Source organism: Oryctolagus cuniculus, chromosome 3 (genome assembly GCF_964237555.1).
Source record: "Oryctolagus cuniculus chromosome 3, mOryCun1.1, whole genome shotgun sequence".
Lineage (NCBI taxonomy): Eukaryota > Metazoa > Chordata > Mammalia > Lagomorpha > Leporidae > Oryctolagus > Oryctolagus cuniculus.
This window is the reverse complement of record NC_091434.1, coordinates 173,697,466-173,717,239: the sequence shown is the minus strand read 5'-3', so window position 1 is coordinate 173,717,239 and position 19,774 is coordinate 173,697,466. Positions and strand designations below refer to the sequence as shown.

Sequence of the window (19,774 nt, the reverse complement as noted above, 5' to 3'; positions counted from 1 at the left end):
TTCTGCTTCTGTTGTTTCTGTTGTGTTTTCTCTTTTGTCTTCTCTGTTCTCCCTTTCTCCTGTTCCCCCTCACTTTTTCTTAGATTGCTTTCAGGAATGACCATGATTGAGATGCAGGAGTATGGTCTCTGTTATGACAAAATAGTCCTAATGTTTCTTCCCATGTTCTTTTCATTAATTTATATATATCTATATCTCTATATATATATTTATATAATTTCCATAATTCCACTGATGCCTGCATTTCAAACCTTACTTCTTTTTTTTCTTTCTTTCTTTCTTTTTTTTTTTTGACAGGCAGAGTGGACAGTGAGAGAGAGACAGAGAGAAAGGTCTTCCTTTTGCCGTTGGTTCACCCTCCAATGGCCGCCGCGGCCAGCGAGCTGTGGCCGGCGCACCGCGCTGATCCGAAGGCAGGAGCCAGGTGCTTATCTTGGTCTCCCATGGGGTGCAAGGCCCAAGTACGTGGGCCATCCTCCACTGTACTCCCTGGCCACAGCAGAGAGCTGGCCTGGAAGAGGGGCAACCGGGACAGAATCTGGAGCCCCGACCGGGACTAGAACCCGGTATGCCAGCGCCGCAAGGCGGAGCCTAGTGAGCCGCGGCACCAGCCCAAACCTTACTTCTTTTGTGAAAGTCATTCCCAATGCCTCTTGAATTGCATATCTATTGCTGATTAACAAGTCTCTCCCCAAATTAGTGGCTTAAAACAATGATAATCATTGATTAGCTTTCCTGATTTCTGTGGATACGTGCTTCAGGAGTGGGTCACTCACATGGTTTTGGTTGAGAATCTTTCATAAAGTTGAAATGAGACATTGGCAGAGGCTACAGTCATTTAAAGACCTTTCCAAGACTGGAGGAGCTATTTCTAAGATGGCTCACTTGCATAGTTGGCAAATCAGTGACGGCAAATTGTTTGCTCTCTCTGTGGCCTCCCCAAGGGCTGCTTGAGTCTTTCTACAGCTTGGCAGTTGTCTGCCCTGAGGGTGAAGGACCCACTGCAGTACCTTCTCTGACCTAGCCCTGGAAGCTTTTTGTTAGTCTCACAGGCAGGTCTGATTCACTTGATAGGAGACTGTACAAGGACGTGACTCCCAGGAGGTCAGAATTCCTGGGGGCCATCTTGGAAACTGACACCATGCCTCTCCTCACAGCGATGTCTGAAGAGACTTTCCCATGTCTGAACCCCTTTATCCCATATTATCAATGCCTTTCAGCATTGTCATTCACTCACTGGGTGATTCTTGAATTCCCATGCAAAGCACTGGAAGAAATACAAAGAAAAAGACTGTACATTGCTCTCATAGAACTTTTCAGGTGAGTAAGATTAGGAATACGTACAAATGATTATAAAAATCTTGAACACATGCTAACTGTAGTGATTAAGTTAAGGTTATATGCTTGATAGATCTTTTTTCAAGTTCTGCTTCACTACCAACTAACCATGGGCAAATTCCATACCTTGGCTAAGATGGAGTTTCCTCATATATAGAACTACTTTATGTCTTGTTGTGAGGATTAAGTATGCTAATAGATTTCAATACCTAGGCTAGGGTCTGACTGATAATAAGGATATTGTTCTTAGCTGATGTTAAATTATTACTGAAAGAGCTGCAAGAGGACATGAGGATTTTGAGTGTTCAGGAGGGCTTTGTAGGAGATTTATCAATTTACCAATCTTTTTTTCCTACAGTGAATACAATAGTGGGTGCTTAACTGTTCTATTAGTGGATTACTTAATTTTTAATTGTTTGTTCCTTATATGTCAGTTAGCTTCAGTGAATCTGCCTTATATTATAATCCTCTGCAGGGGTGGGGAACCTTGTTTCTGCCAAGGGCCATTTGGATATTTATAACATTATTCATGGGCCATACGAAATTAGCAAGTTACAAATTACCTGCTATAGATTTGTTGAATTTCAAGTCCCACCTGTGGTTGCCTTGGCAGACCAAATGATTTTGTGGCCCTCATACAGCCTGCAGCCTGGACATTCCCCATCCTTGCTCTAGAGGGATTAAAAAACAGAAGGAACTGTTTTGTAGAATAAATGACAGGAATGGTTTCTTTAGATGCTAGGTAAGATACTTATAAAGTTAATACACAAAGAATTTTTATGGGATGCAGATATAAAATGCTTCCCGAAGACTGTTAGGTACTCGCTTTTGTTCTTACTTACTAGTGCTCTTACAAAATCTCAGTAGTTCCCCATTGTTGCCTAGAATGAAGCTGACCTCATAAGCTTGGGCTTGAGGGTCTTTGTAGGCTGATCTGGTCCCTCTTTCCTGACTAGGTCCTGTCACTTCTTCATTTCTTGTCCAAGTGACTGTAGGATTGAGTTTTCCACTCCATGCCTTTTCTTACCCTCTTATCTCTACTGGAGAGCCCAGTGCCTTCCCTACACCATCTGCCCTCCTGTTCTCCTCAAAATCCCACCTACCTCTCAAGACTCAACTCAACATCACCCAACATCTTAATCTTTCGTCTGGAGGTTGTCACCTTTCCTGTGTTTCCACCATCCTTTCTGGCCATTTACATAGAGATTATCACAATTGTCCATAAATTTCAATCACCCATTTATTTATCCATTTTCATCTGTATTTTGAGCTGAAGGGCAGCAAGTACACTTTTGGATTTCTGTCAGCTGGCTTGGTACTTTGAAGGTGCCTGATAAACATTTATCTCACTAAATTGATAATAAGTTATTAAGGGAGAAGTTACAGAAAGCTGAGCTTGGAAATGGTATCATGGAGTACACCTGCTCTGCTCCCTGGTGCCTGCTTTGCTTGCCCTGGGGCACCTCTCTGTGCAGACACACTGGACAGCATGTATTTGATCAGAGAGGTATTTATTGATTTGTAGCAGTTGTACAGAATTAAACACAAGGCCAAATAGCAGTAGATGTTTTATACATGTTTTGATTCATTAAAAAATTACTTCCTTGACTGTTTATTGAGTAATTGCGCAGCAGATGGTTGTGATAATAAGAAAAATAAATAAGATGAAGGATGGGAATTTGCTGGGGTAGAGAGGGAGAATTAATTAGGATAGGTAGGGAAGCCTATACTGAAGGTGACATTTGAGCAAAGATTGACAGAAGAAGATGGAAAGAGCAAGGTGTGTGTCTAGCAAGAGGCTTCTAGGCAGAGGAAAGAGCAAGTACAGAGGTCTTGTTGCAGAGGTGTAACAAGAATACAGGGCAACCTATGTTACTCAGACAGTTAACATCTGTGGCGATGTCAGCTGTGCAGCAGCCTTACTGTTCTTGGCTATGCAAGCTGGAAATAGTCTAAACACACTAGGAAAAGAAAAGTCACTTTCTCCCTCCATTTTGCATATGTCTGTTGACTGCTTACTATGTGTCAGGCAGTGCCCTAGATACTTGGGAATCAAAACAGTAAAACTTAAGTAGCTCATAGGCTTGTGAGAACACCATGTCCCCCAACTGGCACCTTGTTCTGTTCACAGATCCAAGGCCACAAAACCCTGTACTGGGACTTGCCTGAGACCATTTATGGTCAGGGTCAGAAATGTTTTGCAGAGATTATTTGGTCTACAGTCCTTCCGTATTGAAGTACCACTGTTTTCTCTGAGTAAAAGTCACTTTCCTACACCAGAAGAAGCACTTTTGTAAGGAGAGAATAGCAAATAAAAGATAGTAACCATTTGAGATGTGTGAAATCAAAGTTAGGCAATCTGGATGGGGAGTTTGCCCAGTAAAACTTAATCTAGGTCTTAATTTCAGTTGTTTTTCTGAGTTCTGTAGGTGGGCAAATGTTTTGGAACACAATGATTTTATTCATGTGAACCTTAATTTGCACCGCTCTCCAAAGTGTGTATGTAAGAGAGAAGTTTGTGTGTGTGTGTGTGAGTGTGTGTAGGAGTGGAATCAGTCTACATTAAGTCTCCCAAGGGCAGGTGCTCTGTCAAAACAGATATCCAGCTGGGTGGAGAAGGACGATTGTTCTTTAGGCAACACATACATATGCAGCATACTTTCTGTCTTGCGTTGTGATAATAGTCTAAGAAAAAAGGAGTCCTGTGTCTAGTGACGGATGGTGAGTATTTCTTGGGAAAGCCAGTGATTTAGATCTTGTCCAGTTGCACTTACTGTTAATACAGTTCTTCTGTAATTGCTGCTAAGCCCGAAAAAAAAAGTGACAACAGTTCAGTATGAGTGTTCATTTAGTTTATTAGATTATTTTCACTTTATTTCTCTCTTTCTTCCTTTCCCTTCCTCTCTCTCCTTTTCTTTCCCACCATAACCTATTCTTCTTCCCCCTCTTCTTTGCTTGTCCTCTTGCCCTTGACTTGCCCTTCTTCCCCTCCTTGCCTGAACCCCAGGGCAAATGCAGATGTTCTTATCCTAGTATCTCATCATGAACCCCAGATGGTCTATGACTCCCAAAATTCTATATAAAATTACAGCTATATAAATTTGGGGCTTTTGCTGGTGGAAACCTTTATAATCTTTTTTTTTTTTTTTTTTTTTTTTTTTTTTTTTTTTTTGCACAGGCAGAGTGGACAGTGAGAGAGAGAGACAGAGAGAAAGGTCCTCCTTTTGCCGTTGGTTCACCTCCAATGGCTGCTGCGGCTGGCACACCGCGCTGAGGCAGGAGCCAGGTGCTTCTCCTGGTCTCCCATGGGGTGCAGGGCCCAAGCACCTGGCCCATCCTCCACTGCGCTCTTGGGCCACAGCAGAGAGCTGGCCTGGAAGAGGGGCAACCGGGACAGAATCCGGCACCCCAACTGGAACTAGAACCCTGTGTGCTGGCGCCACAGGCGGAGGATTAGCCTATTGAGCCGTGGCACCGGCCTCTTTTTTAGATTCTTAAAAGAGTCTGTGAACACAACAAGATTAAGAAGTGCTGGTGGGGTTGGCACTGTGGTACAGTGGGTTAAAACCCCAGCCTCAAGTGCCGGCATCCCATATGGGCACCAGTTCATGTCCTGGCTGCTCCTCTTCCAATCCAGCTCTCTGTTATGGCCTGGGAAAGCAGCACAAGATAGTCCAAGTGCTTGAGCCCCCGCACCCACATGGGAGACCCAGAGGAAGCTCCTGGTTCCTGGCTTTGGATCGGCCCAGCTCCAGCTGTTGCAGCAATCTGGGGGGTGAACCAGCAGATGGGAGACCTCTCTCTCTGTCTCTCCCTCTCTCTGTCTGTAACTCTACCTCTCAAATAAGTAAATAAAATATCTTTAAAAAAAAACTTATATTTGAACAATCAAGTCATGTCTCACCCATAGAGGATATCTCTATCTGTTATGATATTTTAGTCATATTCCTTTGTAAATAAGTTTGGATACCACATATGCGTTTTATTTGTCTCTAATTTCAGTGTTCTTCCTAAAGGAGAACTTTCTTAGTACTGGATTACTCCAGCATTGTTCAGAGAAAAGTAGATAAGATCATTATAAGAGCAAAGTTAAAATATATAATTATCAACAGACATTAGTGTAAAATACAATGGGACAGGCCAGCTCTGCGGCTCAGTAGGCTAATCCTCTGCCTGCGGCACCAGCACCCCGGGTTCTAGTCCCGGTTGGGGTGCCGGATTCTGTCCCGGTTGCCCCTCTTCCAGGCCAGCTCTCTGCTGTGGCCAGGGAGTGCAGTGGAGGATGGCCCAAGTGCTTGGGCCCTGCACCCGCATAGGAGACCAGGAGAAGCACCTGGCTCCTGACTTCAGATCAGTGCGGTGTGCCAGCCATAGCACGCCGGCCGCAGCGACCATTGGAGGTGAACCAATGGCAAAAGGAAGACCTTTCTCTCTGTTTCTCTCTCTCTCACTGTCCACTCTGCCTGTAAAAAAAAAATAAATTGGAACAAAAGCTGTCTAATACCATATTTGCACCACTCACAGGTCAATGTAATTTTAATTAGAGTAGAGTAAGGAACTGCTTCTATGGCTTTTCCAGGTCTACTAAGAGTGGTCTAGGATCACACATAATAATCACCTTCCTGCTGATGAATCTCACAGGTGCAGAGGATGGCTGGGTAGGCTGTTTTCAGCAGTGGGAATGAAAACAATAGTCTGAGAGCTAAAGGTGAGCAGGTGTTGTTGTGAAGTCACCTGAGGTAAGTGGGACAGCCTAGAGGAAGGCAGGTTGGGTCACTGTGTGATGAGAGAGCTTGAGCAAAGTGGGATGGTATTGTTTTGTAGGTTAGAAGGAGGCAAAGAATGGCTCATGATTGACAGCGTGACAGCAGGGAAGGTATGTGTGGATATAGTTATCCAAGGAGAAATAGGGAAGCCTACAGCATGCATGACAAAGAAAGCATGGATTTTGAAAGCATTAGATGGACTTGGCAGCAGCATTAGCACAGGATGGAGGATACAGAGAGAGGGTAGGAATGAGTCACAGACGACTTGGGTTTCTGGTTTGCTGTATTGGAGATTTTAATGTTGACATGCCTCCAGGAAGTGGGACCTGAAGGAAAGTCACTGAGACAAGAAAAATAACTGTACCATCATCACATGCAGTTTAAAAAGCTGTTGACAAGAGCATCAGTCTGCCTCATCTTAGAGGACGTGGTCAGGAGCAGAAAAGGAGGACACATCTGTCATCTACCTACCGTGGTGACTGGGTGCCCGGCAAGGGTAGCTAAAGGCAGGGCCTGGTTGTGATCAGTCACAGAAAGCAGGCAATTGTCCTCTGTTTGAAGCATGGGCTTGTGATATATGTTACTTTGCTATACAGCACTTTTTTTTTGGTCTTTTTACTTTTTTTTCCAAATAAAGGAAAGAGATAATGATACTTCTGCATTGTGTACTTCTGTCTCACAATTGAAGTCACTGGGAATAGCCATGAATGACAGTAATAATTTCAGTGAAGAAGGAAGTATTTGTGGGAATTCTGTGTCTATGTTTATCTTAAGTAAATCTTCTGAAATAAATAATTCATTCCACAGAAATTCATTTTAATTCATTCTCTACATACAGGACCCTGCAGACATAACTGGGGTGCTGAAAGAGGAACACTAATTGAACACAATTCTGGGTCTCTAGAGTTAAATTGCCTGGATTTGAATCCAGGCTCTGCCACTCACTAATACTATGATCTTTGACAAGTTGCTTACCTGTCATGTCTCTTTTCTTGATCTCCAAAATGGTAATTTTTTAAAAAAGATTTATTTATTTGAAAGTCAGAGTTACACAGAGAAAGGAGACGCAGAGAGAGAGAGGTCTTCCATCCAATGGTTCACTCCCCAGTTGGCCACAATGGCCAGAACTGTGCCAATCCGAAGCCAGGAACCAAGAGCTGCTTCTGGGTCTCCCACGCGGGTGCAGGGGCCCAAGGACTTGGGCCATCTTCTACTGCTTTCCCAGGCCACAGCAGAGAGCTGTATTGGAAGAGGAGCAGCCGGGACTAGAACTGGCGCCCATATGGGATGCCGGCACTTCAGGCCAGAGCGTTAACCTGCTGAGCCACAGTGCCATCCCCCAAAATGGGCATAATATTAATACATAGATACATACATACTTACCTTACACTGTTGTTGAAGGAACTAAGTATATATATCAGCATGTGAAAAAATTATCTGTATGCTAAAAACTTGCCATGTGACTCCAAATCCCATTAAGATGGCAGGTATCAATGCCATCTTACTAGTTAAGTGATAATGTTAAGTGCATAACTGATCATAAAGATAGGAATAAGTGTCAAATGGATCACATAAATAAGACCAAGTGTCTGCTAATAATAATAGGTTGAATTAAAAAGGAGAGAACAATCCAACATGGGAAGCAGGCCACACAGCAGACTCATAGAATGACAAATGCCCTAAACAGCACTCTGGCCTCAGGATCAGCCCTTAAGGCATTTGGATCTGGCTAAAAAGCCCATGAGAGTGTTTCAGGCATGGAAAGCCAAGACACTGTGGCAAAAAATTACCTAAATGAAAGATATCTATGAGTGAGATCCCAGTGGAAAGAAGGGGCCTTCAAAGAAGGAGGGAGGAAAGAACTTCCACTTTGATTATGGCCCTATCTAAATAATGTTGGAGTTTGTGAATTCAAAGGGCTTCCACAGCTTTGGCAGCTCATGACAAGAACCTGGAGTGATCACTGACATCATAAATAAGAGTGTTGGCCAGCACCACAGCTCACTAGGCTAATCCTCTGCCTGTGGCGCCAGTACCCCGGGTTCTAGTCTCAGTTGGGGCACTGGTTCTGTCTTGGTTGCTCCTCTTCCAGTCCAGCTCTCTACTGTGGCCCAGGAAGGCAGTGGAGGATGACCCAAGTGCTTGGACCCTGCACCCGCATGGGAGACCAGCAGGAAGCACCTGGCTCCCAGCTTCGGATTGGCGCAGTGTGCCAGCCATAGCGGCCATTTGGGGGGTGAACCAACAGAAGGAAGACCTTTCTCTCTCTCTCACTGTTTAACTCTGCCTGTCAAAAAATAAATAAATAAATAAGAGTGTCAGTTGTTAAATCAACAACAGGAGTCACTGTGCAGTTGCTCCCCATGTAGGACCTCTGTCCCTAATGTGTTGTACTATGAGAATTAACAGTAAAACTAGTCTTCAAACAGTACTTTATACTCTGTGTGTCTGTGTGGGTGCAAATTGTTGAAATCTTTACTTAGTATAGAGCTGATCTTCTGTATATAAAGATAATTAAAAATGAATTTTAATGAAGAATGGGATGGGAGAGGGAGTAGGAGGTGGGACGGGAGTGGAGATGGTAGAGTGGGCATGGGGGGAAGAACTGCTATAATCCAAAAGCTGTACCTATGAAATTTATATTTATTAAATAAAAGCTTTCTAAGAAAAAAAGAATTATCTGTACCCCCCATGTTTATTGCAGCAGAATTCACAGTAGCTACGATATAGAATCAACCCAAATGCCCATCAACTGAAGACTGGATGAAGAAATTATAGGATATATACATCATAGAATACTACACTGTGGTATTTTTACACTGTGGTAAAAAATAAAATATGGTCTTTTGCAACAAAGTAGATGAAATTGGAAAATGCCACACTTAGTGAAATAAGCCAGTCCCAAAAGAACAAATACCATGTGTTCTCCCTGACCTGTGATAATTAACAGAGAACCTAAAAGGCAATCTATAGAAGTGAAATTGACACTTTACTTTGAACAGCCTTTGTCTCTACTGTTGAGGAACAGGTTTTTTTTTTTTTTTTCATACTATTTGTTGAACTCTTTACTTAACATAGAATTAATCATATTTGTATAAAGTTAATTGAAAATAGATCTTAGTAAAAAATAAGAATGGGAATAGGAGAGGGAAGTGGAAGAGGCATGGGAGAGTGGGTGGGAGGGCAGGTACAGTAGGAAGAATCACCATGTTCCTAAAGTTGTAGTTATGAAATGTATGAAGGTTGTATGTCTTAAATAAAAGGTTTCTGGGGGGAAAATACATATTGAGTGCATAGACCAGGGCCTAACAATTAGTAGGTACTGAATATTAGCTTTATTTTTGTTTCCTTTACATGGGTTGCTGCTTAAGGAAATCATCATTTACCAAATGGCCACAGTAAGAATGACAGGGGCCAGGGAAAGAGGCTCTGTACACACAAGCACCACCTTTTGCAGTGCCTAATTTGGGGATCAAAATAATATTGTTGGAAGAGCTTGGCCAGAGATCCATGTAATCGTTACTGCGTTGGAAAGCAACGTGCTAGGGTGGAAGTGTGAATCCCAGGTTGGCCATATGCCAGCTATGTGACGCTGGGTGAATTATTTCATTTCTTCACTCCCTTGGCTGTGAAATGGAGGTGATGGTGTACCTACTCTACATGGTTGCCCAATTGAGATTTGAAACAATACCTAGCATGTAGTAAACATCATAGTAGATGTTTGCTGTTTTTGTTATCAACACCTCCTCCTCCCACTCAGGACTGAAAGTCACTTCAAGGTTAAAGTACTCAGGAAGAGGACCATGGGCAGACTTCCCTTCAAGCGGTTCACCATGATTCTGACACATTCAATTGAATTCTCGTTCCTTCCCGTCGGCTTCCAAAGCTCAGCCTTAGCACGTTTCCTTTAAGAATACTGCATGTTCCCCTTATAAATGGGAACTGAAATTATTTTTTTCAAAAATCAAAAGAATAGTAATGCCTGTGTGTATCATTTTTTCTGAAAATACAGTGTTTTGTCAGACTTTGTTTTAAATCTCCATCAAGCAAACTGTTAAGAATGATGCATCACTATAGTTTTAATGATCTGTGACTATTTTAAAATTTACTGTATATTGAAATAGACATCTTTTCATTTGATTATTGTTCATAGCCCTTGCCTACATTCCTACTGGACTATGGTCCTTTTATTTGCTGAACTCTTTCTTTAGTGGAGCATTAAGCCTTTGACTATAATATGAATTAAAAATGTTATCTCAAAAATAAAACATTTAAACATAAAAAAGAAATATGAATGATAAAAAATAAACAACAACAACGGCCGGCGCCGCAGCTCACTAGGCTAATCCTCCGCCTGTGGCGCTGGCACACCAGGTTCTGGTCCCGGTTGGGGTGCCGGATTCTGTCCCGGTTGCTCCTCTTCCAATCTAGCTCTCTGCTGTAGCCCAGGAGGGCAGTGGAGGATGGCCCAGGTGCTTGGGCCCTGCACCCGCATGGGAGACCAGGAGAAGCACCTGGCTCCTGGCTTCGGATGGGCACAGTGCGCCGGCCGCAGCGGCCATTGGGGGGTGAACCAACAGCAAAGGAAGACCTTTCTCTCTGTCTCTCTCTCTCACTGTTCACTCTGCCTGTCAAAAACAACAACAAAAAAAAACACACAAGATTTGCCAACTTCTGCTGAAGGATTTAGACGAGGCATACTTATTTAATTTACCAAATTTTCTTTTCACTTTAGACATATCACATAAATAGTAAATTGATATTTGTGTGTTTTTATCATGTAAGTGGTATTTGCCCCATGTGATTTCTCTTTTTAAGGACAAATACTGGCTCTTTATTTGTATGTGTGTATGTGCAGGCAGTAGATATGGTTAACTCCCAGTGTAGGCTTTGCCTTTTTCCCATCCCCAGGAATCACTGTCTCCCTGATACAGTTGTCTGTGCAGTACATATGGAAGTGACTGTAGATCTGCAATTTGTTATCCTTATGTTGGCGTTGACAGTTTTAGTCTGCCTTGATATTTTGGTAATTTGGGCAACTAATCCCATTGGTTATGGCTACTCCATCTTGTGCTCGCATGTGAAGCACTGGCTCCTCACCACTAGCCTGGCTTTCGAAATTTTCTTGGTGATAGCTAAGTGGTGCTATTGAGGAAATGCGCCAGCTGGGTCTGACCTCTGGCAAGAAGCTGTTTTAATAGAATCAGATATGTGAAGGTTGTTCTTACCGTCCACAGTATGTGCCACTCACCTTATCAGGGGATGTTTGTCATTGGAAATGAAACTCAGAAACATGTGAACACGATTTAGGGAAAACATTTATTTCACTCAGTGTCTGAGCTTGAAGTTTCAGTAGACTGCCATCTGACTCTTGGTTTTGTAGTTTAGCCAGTACCTCAAACATCCGAGGATAACTCCAACTCTAAACACAGTGGCCCTTCTGATCTTTTTGCCAATAAAATAGAGCCGCAAAAATAAAGTTGCATTAAAATTTTTAATACATATTCTACTCCTCTTTCACTCTGTCCTTTGTTAACCCCGTACTTCATTGGTTATTTTTATCATTTTGTCTTCTGTGATTTGATATTTATTTCTCTTGAGGGACAGAGTAGAAGCCAACACCCAGTAGCTCAGAACGAAAGCTCTTGTCTCTAATTTCAGCTGCCACTGGAATGTTGTTCTCACCAAACTTACTGGATGGCTTTCTTCATCTGAAATCACTCATGCTGTGATATAACTAACTGGTACTTGTGACCAACCAGTTTACAGATATTTGTTGACATGGTTTGCAGTTGATCTTTTAAAGGAAATACTTTGAAAACAATGTAGAATCAACAGATTCTGATGTAATGGATTTGATTTCTCTCTTTTTTTTTTTTTAAGATTTATTTCTTTGAAGGGCAGTTACAGAGAGAGAGAGAGAGAGAGGAAGAGATGGAGAGAGATCTTCATTCCCCAGATGAGTGCAACAGCCGAGGCTGGGTCAGGCTGAAGCCAGGAGCCTGGAATTCCATCCTTGTCTTTCTTGTTTTCCCAGGCACACTATCAGGAAGTTAGGTCAGAAGTGGAGCAGCCAGGACTCAAACCAGCACCCATATGGGATGCCAGTATTATAAGCAACAGCTTACCCAACTGTACCATAACACCAGCCCCCTGAATTTAATTTCTTGTGTATGCATTCAGGTATATTGTATCAGCTATATTGTATGTTGCTGCAAAACAAACCACCTCAAAACTCAGTAGTTTAGACAACAGTCATTTATTAACATAGCTCACAATTGGTGTTCCTGGGCTGGGAGCTGGCTGATCTGTGTGGGGGTCAGCTGAGCGATTCTGCTAGTTTTAGCGAGATTTAGTCACATCTCTACAGCTACTGAGAGTTGGCTGCTCTTGCCTATCCTCGTCTGGGAGTAACTCTGCAGTGAGACTGTCTCTGTTCTCCAAGAATCAGTAGATGATCCTGGCACTTCTCCTGATGATGGCAAAACTATGAGTGTAAGGCCAATTGAACAAGTGCATTTCAAGACTGTAATTGTGTAAAAACCCAACATGTTATTGGCTAAATCAAGTCATATAACCAAGTCCCAGATATGGATCAGCCTGCAGTGGAAGGAGAGTGGGGACCTTCAGCCAGTAATGCAACTTGTGTCCATAAGGTGCTCATCTATTCTCGTTGATTCACAGGTGTCCGAATCACCCAAACTTCTGTAATAAGTGTTGTACTAAGGCCTGAAGTAGAGCAGGCAGAAGCAGGCATGTCCACGTGTGATCATCCAGGGACAACAATTTCCCAATACATGCAATTTAGAAATACTGTTTACATGGAACAAATAAGAAAAATAGGTCACACGTGTTCTGGATTATTGTTCAGAGATAAGTTTACTATTCTGGCACATTTCCTTTGTCTCATTTTTATCCCTTTCCTCATTAATACTATACTTTTTTCTTAACATTTGTATCAAGAACTTGTTCTTTGTTTTTTAAAAAAGGCTTTATAAGCGCAATGTTAATGTCTATGTAAGTGTTCCATGGTCTGGAGAGACCGTGGTTCACTTAACTTTTCCTTTTCTCTGTAACACTGTGGTTCTTTCCAGTACTTTCTGATTGTAAGTAATGAATGCCCTGATGAGCATGTTTGTGCATAAATCTTTATCCACATGTCATCTGGTTTCCTTAAAAGAAAGGATACCCAAGGGCACAAGGTCTGGATCTGCCACTCATCTGTCAAATGATCCCATTGAACCTGAAGGCATTAAGCTTTCTCACTCTAGAGCGTCTTTCAAACTGAAGTACTCAGTAGCCGCTCTTGAATGGAAGTCTGAAGACAACACCAATTGTTTGTCCTCACAAAAAGCTCCGGGTTGGGGAGAGGCAGCTTCCTTGGGCTTCTCGCTGGAGAGTTCAGCTGTCTTTGAGAGAGGCAGTGCTTTTTGCAGTTCAGTTACCATCGCTAAGCCTGTGGCCTACATCTCCTGAACACAGCATGGCTCTACTCGTGCATTTTTAATAGGGCAGCAGGACTCTGAGCATGAAGAACATAAACGTCCTGACCTATTTTATGAGTGTGACCTGCTCTTTGAGAATGGCTTGCCAGTCTGGAAGAACTGCTTTCACTACCTGTCTTCATTCTGTCTTACAATCTTACATTTACTTTTAATGCTTATCTTTGCTTTTTCTTGTGTTTGCCTGAGAATTAAGCATCCTCCGTCAATACACCATTGGGCATCTGGCCTCCCCTCCCAATTTCCTGGTAATTGCGGGCCACCTTTTTCCTCAGGAATGCTTCCTTAATGTTCATTTCAATATGTACTGAGGCTGTACTCCTGTTTCTTCTGACTGCCTGTCTTCTAGCCTCTGCCAGGGATAAGCATTGCTCAATTTGTACAGCCTTTAAGGGCTGACTTCAAAAAGCAGAAGTGTCAACAGCATCTCATTGCTGACTGGAGAAGCAGGATCTGTGCTTCCTATGTCACCAGCCCTTCCCTGCTCAGTCCTACAGGTATCTAACTTGTACCCAACCATCTTCCAGTCCCTGCACTCTTTGTTGGAGGCAGTGGAATCTTCTTTGGCTCTCAGGAAACTGAGCTGGGGCACCCATCTGGCCGGCGGAATTCTGTGTCAAGTACAGTGTGTCTCTCTCCTCTGACCACCTTCAAAAGGCCTTTTGTTTCCTCCCCTCCCCCTTGGCCAGGATGTCGCCCACACCCTGTGAGTGATGGAAATGGCCCCATCACACCACAGCACTCAGCAGTGGAAGCAAAACATCTTCAACCAACAGAAGTGTTGCCCTCTTTATTGTACCTCTGCCACAAGCTGGAACTGGAATGGTTCATCAAATCACTGACACATTGGAGCTAGGGAGAAAGTCGTTTTTCGCTGAGAGTGGGAACCTAGCTTTGTGTCTGAAGGACGCTTCATATGAAATAAAATATTAGTGCGTATGAAATCACCATTTAGCTTCTGTTGCCACTCTTTCCAGTCCGGCTTGCAGTTCTCAATCATTTTTCATAAGAAAATGGGAGTCAAATTCTTGAATGTAAAACAGCTTCCTAAAGTGAATGACTTTGCTCCCCTGAGTGTGCGGGGTGTGTATCTGAACTTTTTAAAAAAATCAAAGAAATGTGTCCCTGATTGATTTAGCTTCATTTCACTAACACTGCTGTCAGGTAAGGCCTTTGGACGTGTGGGCTGGTGGATTAAGTCCTCTGTTCTGTGCCTGCTCCCGGCACACTTGACTTCTTGTTTCCAGTCACCTACCTGCTTATCCAGGGCTGGGTGAAGCACCAGCTTTGAAGCCTTTGGGAAGAAGTATACAGTATGTGTTCAATGACAGAGGTGCCCTGTCCCCTGCATATGGTCCATCTCCAGGCCTCGTGAGAACCATGCGAGTCATAGCAGACGGGACCTAGACTTGCCATGCCTCAGTCCTTTACCCCACATGAGCATTTCATGCTCTGAACTCTGATTTTTCCCAAAGGGCCGAGCAAAATCTCTGGAAGTCTAGCTTGGGTGTGAGGCATAGATGAGATCACAGGGAAAACAAGAAGTCAGAAAATGGGAAGTGAGGAAGAAAAAAAGAAAAGAACAACAAGAAAACTAGTTACTGTCTCCTGGGGAGAAAGAGAGAGACCTACCAGCTGTTTTCTCCTGTCCTTTGGTGGCCAGCCATTTGCTTCTTTCTGTGTGTGTTTTTTGTTGTTGTTGTTGTCGTTTGTTTGTTTGTTTTTGCTTTGTTTTATGTATTTGAGAGGCAGAGTTCCAAAGAGAGAGGGAAATACAGAGAGAACCAGATCTTCCCCTCACTGGTTCGCTCCTCAGATGGCTTGGCCAGGTGGAAGCCAGGAACTTGGAACTCCAACTTGGTCTCTCACCTGGGTGGCAGGGGCTCAAGCACTTGGGCCATCTTCTGCTGCTTTTCCCAGGTGCGTTAGCAGGGAGCCGGATCAGCCACAGGGCATCCAGAACTCAAACTGGCTCTCTGATACAGGATGCTGGTGTTACGAGCTGTAGCTTAGCCTGCTGTGCTACAACAGCAGCCCCTTTTTATTTTTAAATATGCTTATTTAATTAATTTTGAATAAATAGCACATTCACTTGATTTATAAATTATTGCACATTGAAAATCTTCCCTCTCCTCGTATCCTGCATGTACCAGTCTCCTTCCTGCCTGCCTGGCCCAGGAAGTCACATTTCTTTCATGTGTATGGTAATCCTTCCAGAGTTTGTCTACACATACTCCCATTTAATTGAATTCAGGTATGGATTCTCATTTCTTTATCCACTTACCTCCGCTCTCACATATTCACTTTATTTAATTTTGTTCTACTCTCAATAATCCTGGGGTGGAGCTTTGTTCAACAGGAAAGATAGTGTCATCTGTTTTATCTGTGCCCGATGTCCCGCACAAGTTCACATGTGTACTTATCGTTTTCCCACAGAGGAGGTGGAAAGTGAGAAATGGTACCTGTCTGCAGATTTTCCTTCAACAACCATCAAGACAGAGCCGATTACAGATGAGCCACCCCCAGGACTTGTTCCCTCTGTCACTCTGACCATCACAGCCATCTCTACCCCTTATGAGAAGGAAGAACCCTCTCTGGAAGTGAATACTGGGGTATACTCAATTTTCTTCCCTATGAATAGTTGAACAAGAATGTACAGAACCTCACTCTCCAATAAGGCATTTAATCTTTTTTGGAACTGGTGGTTGTATATGTTTAAGGAGATATGACTGTATTTTCTGTTTATGTGTGTATATATCAATGATATATAGTTTGGTGTTAGCATTGAATATAGGGCTTTCTTTAAAACCATTGTCCAGAAAATTTGGGAGCAAACGTTATTTTATTTTTCTTTGATTACCGTTATAAAATTTAGAAAAAATAGAATATCTGTGGGAAAGACATTTCCCAGTGGCATTGATCTTTTAAGGAATTTTTAAAAATTATTATCTATTTGAGAGGTAGAGAGAGAGAGAGAAAGTGAGAATGAGCGCCCATCTGATGGTTTACTCCCAAATGCCTGTGACAGCTGGGGTTGGACTAGGCCTAAGCCAGGAGCTGATCAATCTACGTCTCTTATGTGGTAGCAGAAGCCCAGTTACTTGAGTCATCACCACTGCCTCCTAGGATCTGAGTTATCTGGAAGCTGGTGTCAGGAGCTGGTATTAGGTATCAAACTCAGGTTTTCCACAATGGGCCTTATCTGGTATCTTAAGCGGTAGGCTAAACAAACATCCCTATGACCTTGATAAATAAGCCTGTAGAAAGGGAATAGTGAAGATGATGGTGCAATCCGTGCCTTATGGTGCCACGGCTGTTGGGAATGCTAGTTCCTGTGTATGTAATATTTAATTTCCTTGAGCAATGCCAACTTGTCTTACCCATTTCAGGAATCTTCCACCTACTGTTTCTTGTTGTGTTATCCATAGAAAGCATAAAAAAAAAAATCAGGAATTTCTTCCTTGCTGGGTTCCATGCCTATAGCAAGTAGAATTTAATTCTACTCCACCTTATCTCTGGACATTTCCAGTGTGTGGCAATGGACCAGAATCATATTTGTACATCTTACAGATGCTGGAAATTAGACCTGACTTTCCTAGAGTTCAGAGCCTCAGGGTGTAAGCCACAATTCCATTAACATTCCTTAAGTCAGATCTCCGAGGAGCAAGATAACGTGTCTGTCTGTTCCGGAGAAGGTCACACAGAATCAGTAGTGCTACAGACATGTCACTGCCTACTCACTTTGTCCATCTGTATGGAAGATGAAGGGCTGTATGCAGAAGATCTCTGCAGCTGCTCCCATAGGATTCTGTCTCAAGAGCTCTTTCAGTGTTGCACTGGGATCCTGATGGGTGTATTGGTCTCCTTGCTCCATAAGATTTCAGTTCAAATGATTTCAAGTATGCAACTAACAGAACTTAAGAGTTGTACCTTGCTCCCTGTGATGGGCCAGATAAGTTTTCTGCTTTCCCTGCTGTGTAGTTGTTGGATAGATATCATCAGTCATCAGGAAGCCTGGAGACAAAGGATGTGGCGTGGTGTGCTAGAGTCCCTACTGCAGAACAGACTGACAGAGCTGTAACCTTTTCAGAAATTTACCAGAGTAATTCATGACAAAATGCCCTTAGTGGACCATAGAAACCATAGAAAGAAGCGCTGATAAGTGAGCCTTGGGCTTTTGATTGTGGAGTTCTGGGGGGTCCATCAGCTGTAATGCCAGGTTTGACAATGAGAAGAAGGTCAAGAACTGGCATGACTCCCTGGCAAAGATGCTGTGTGCCAGAGCGGCAGGGCTGCCCGAAAGGAAGACCCTCCTGTCTGCTTCTTCAAGGCCATTACCAGTTTTTAAAAATTGTATTTGAAATTTTTCCTTCAGGTCGATTCCTCGTGTCAGACAATTATTCCTAAGATCAAGTTGGAGCCTCATGAAGTGGATCAGTTCCTCAACTTCTCTCCTAAAGAAGGTCTGTCCACCCTCCTGGTTTCCTGTAGGCTACCTGATGCGGTTGCATGGTGTAAAGAGGGAATGTGGCAAGACTGCTGGGGTTTTTTTAGTAATACCGGGTGTAGCTACCTTTATCAGATAGCTTTGTTCTAGAGTGGGAGTTAGGCATAATTATTAGGATACCACTTGGGCTGGTGCCGCAGCTCACAAGGCTAATCCTCTGCCTGCAGCGCTGGCACCCCAGGTTCTAGTCCCGGTTGGGGCCCCGGATTCTGTCTCGGTTGCTCCTCTTCTAGTCCAGTTCTCTGCTGTGGCCCAGGAGTGCAGTGGAGGATGGCCCAGGTCCTTGGGCCTGCACCCGCTTGGGAGACCAGGAGGAAGCACCTGGCTCCTGGCTTCAGATCCACGCAGCACGCTGGCCACAACACACCGGCCGTGGTGGCCACTTGGGGGGTGAACCAATGGCAAAAGGAAGACCTTTCTCTCTGTCTCTCTCTCTCTCACTGCTAACTCTGTCTGTCAAAAAAAAAAAAAAAAAAAAAAAAAAAAAGAAAGAAAAAAAAAAGAAAGATACCACTTGGGACACCCACATCCAGTATCAGAGTAACTGTTCCCACTCTGCTCCCCATTCCAGTTTCCTACACACTCTGAGAGGCAGCAGGTCATGGTTAAGTGGTTGGGTACCTACTCCTGTACTTGAGTTCCAGGCTTCTGGCTTCAGCGTGGCCTAGCCCTGACTGTTGAGGGCATTTGGGGCATTTGGGGCATTTGGGAGATTTCTCTCTGTCTCTCTCTGTGTCTCTGTACCTTTCAAATAAAGAAAGATTAAGAAAAAGGAATAACTCTGGTTTTAAAAATCTCTATTCCATATAAACATTTTGAAACATAGATATTGCTTTCCCATAGTTGCATATACCTGCTTCCAGTTAAGTGTTTTTGCCTTTTTACTCCTAGCCTGGATGATTTTTCAAAACCTCTGTAGACTACTATGACATGGGTGCTGACTGCATGCCCTCCTGCTATAAACCTGATACAGCCTTGCAAATATACAACAATCCACAAAGGCATCTTGCTCAGTTAAAACCACTCTGATTTAAATGCTATGTAAAATGAATTCATAATTTATCTGTATGGGAATTCAAATTTTTTATGCTAACTTTGATGATCACAGTGGCAGGGAGCCCCTACCTATGTGTTCATGGCTTCCAATTATGCATCTCTTTGGGATTCTTGTCATCCATTTAGAAGTAAATGACATCATACCTGGAGTGGTTTCACCTTTTTCTGTCTTTATATCAGTATCTTACTAACCATCTCCCTCTTTTCTGAAGCCCATAGTTGGACGCATACCCCTGAGCCTCCTGGAGTCGAGTGCCTTTCTCTCTGCCTTGTTTATACAGACACTCCTGCACACATCCTGCTTCAGTTTAGGGCCTTTGATCCTACTGTCAGCTCTCTTTTAGTTTATACTTTTAGTCCAGGTTTATAAATTCAAATCTTTAGTGTGATCATCAAATAAAAAATTAGTATATACAATTGTCATAGAAGAGGTCTGTGTGCTATAGGAGATAAATGTGTGACTGTTACACATGAGCAGTTTTCATGGAAATAAAATCTACCTTCATTTCATTAGCAACTAATTCAGGATTTGACTTGTGACAATTTAATCAGGGCTTCCCCTTTATTATCAACACCAAAAAGATTAAATTTTAAAAATTAGTAAT

At 43.0% G+C, this 19,774-nt stretch overlaps 1 protein-coding gene across 2 annotated transcripts in view; it reads left to right on the top strand.

Annotated features, from left to right (window-relative positions):
• Nucleotides 1-19,774, top strand: part of CREB3L2 (cAMP responsive element binding protein 3 like 2) — a 135,543-nt gene that overhangs the window by 78,697 nt on the left and 37,072 nt on the right. For both annotated transcript variants that reach the window (XM_002711936.5, XM_008258046.4), the window contains 2 exons: nucleotides 16,043-16,218; nucleotides 17,982-18,069. In XM_002711936.5, coding sequence (XP_002711982.1) covers nucleotides 16,043-16,218; nucleotides 17,982-18,069 — 264 coding nt within the window. The remainder of the gene's footprint in view (nucleotides 1-16,042; nucleotides 16,219-17,981; nucleotides 18,070-19,774) is intronic.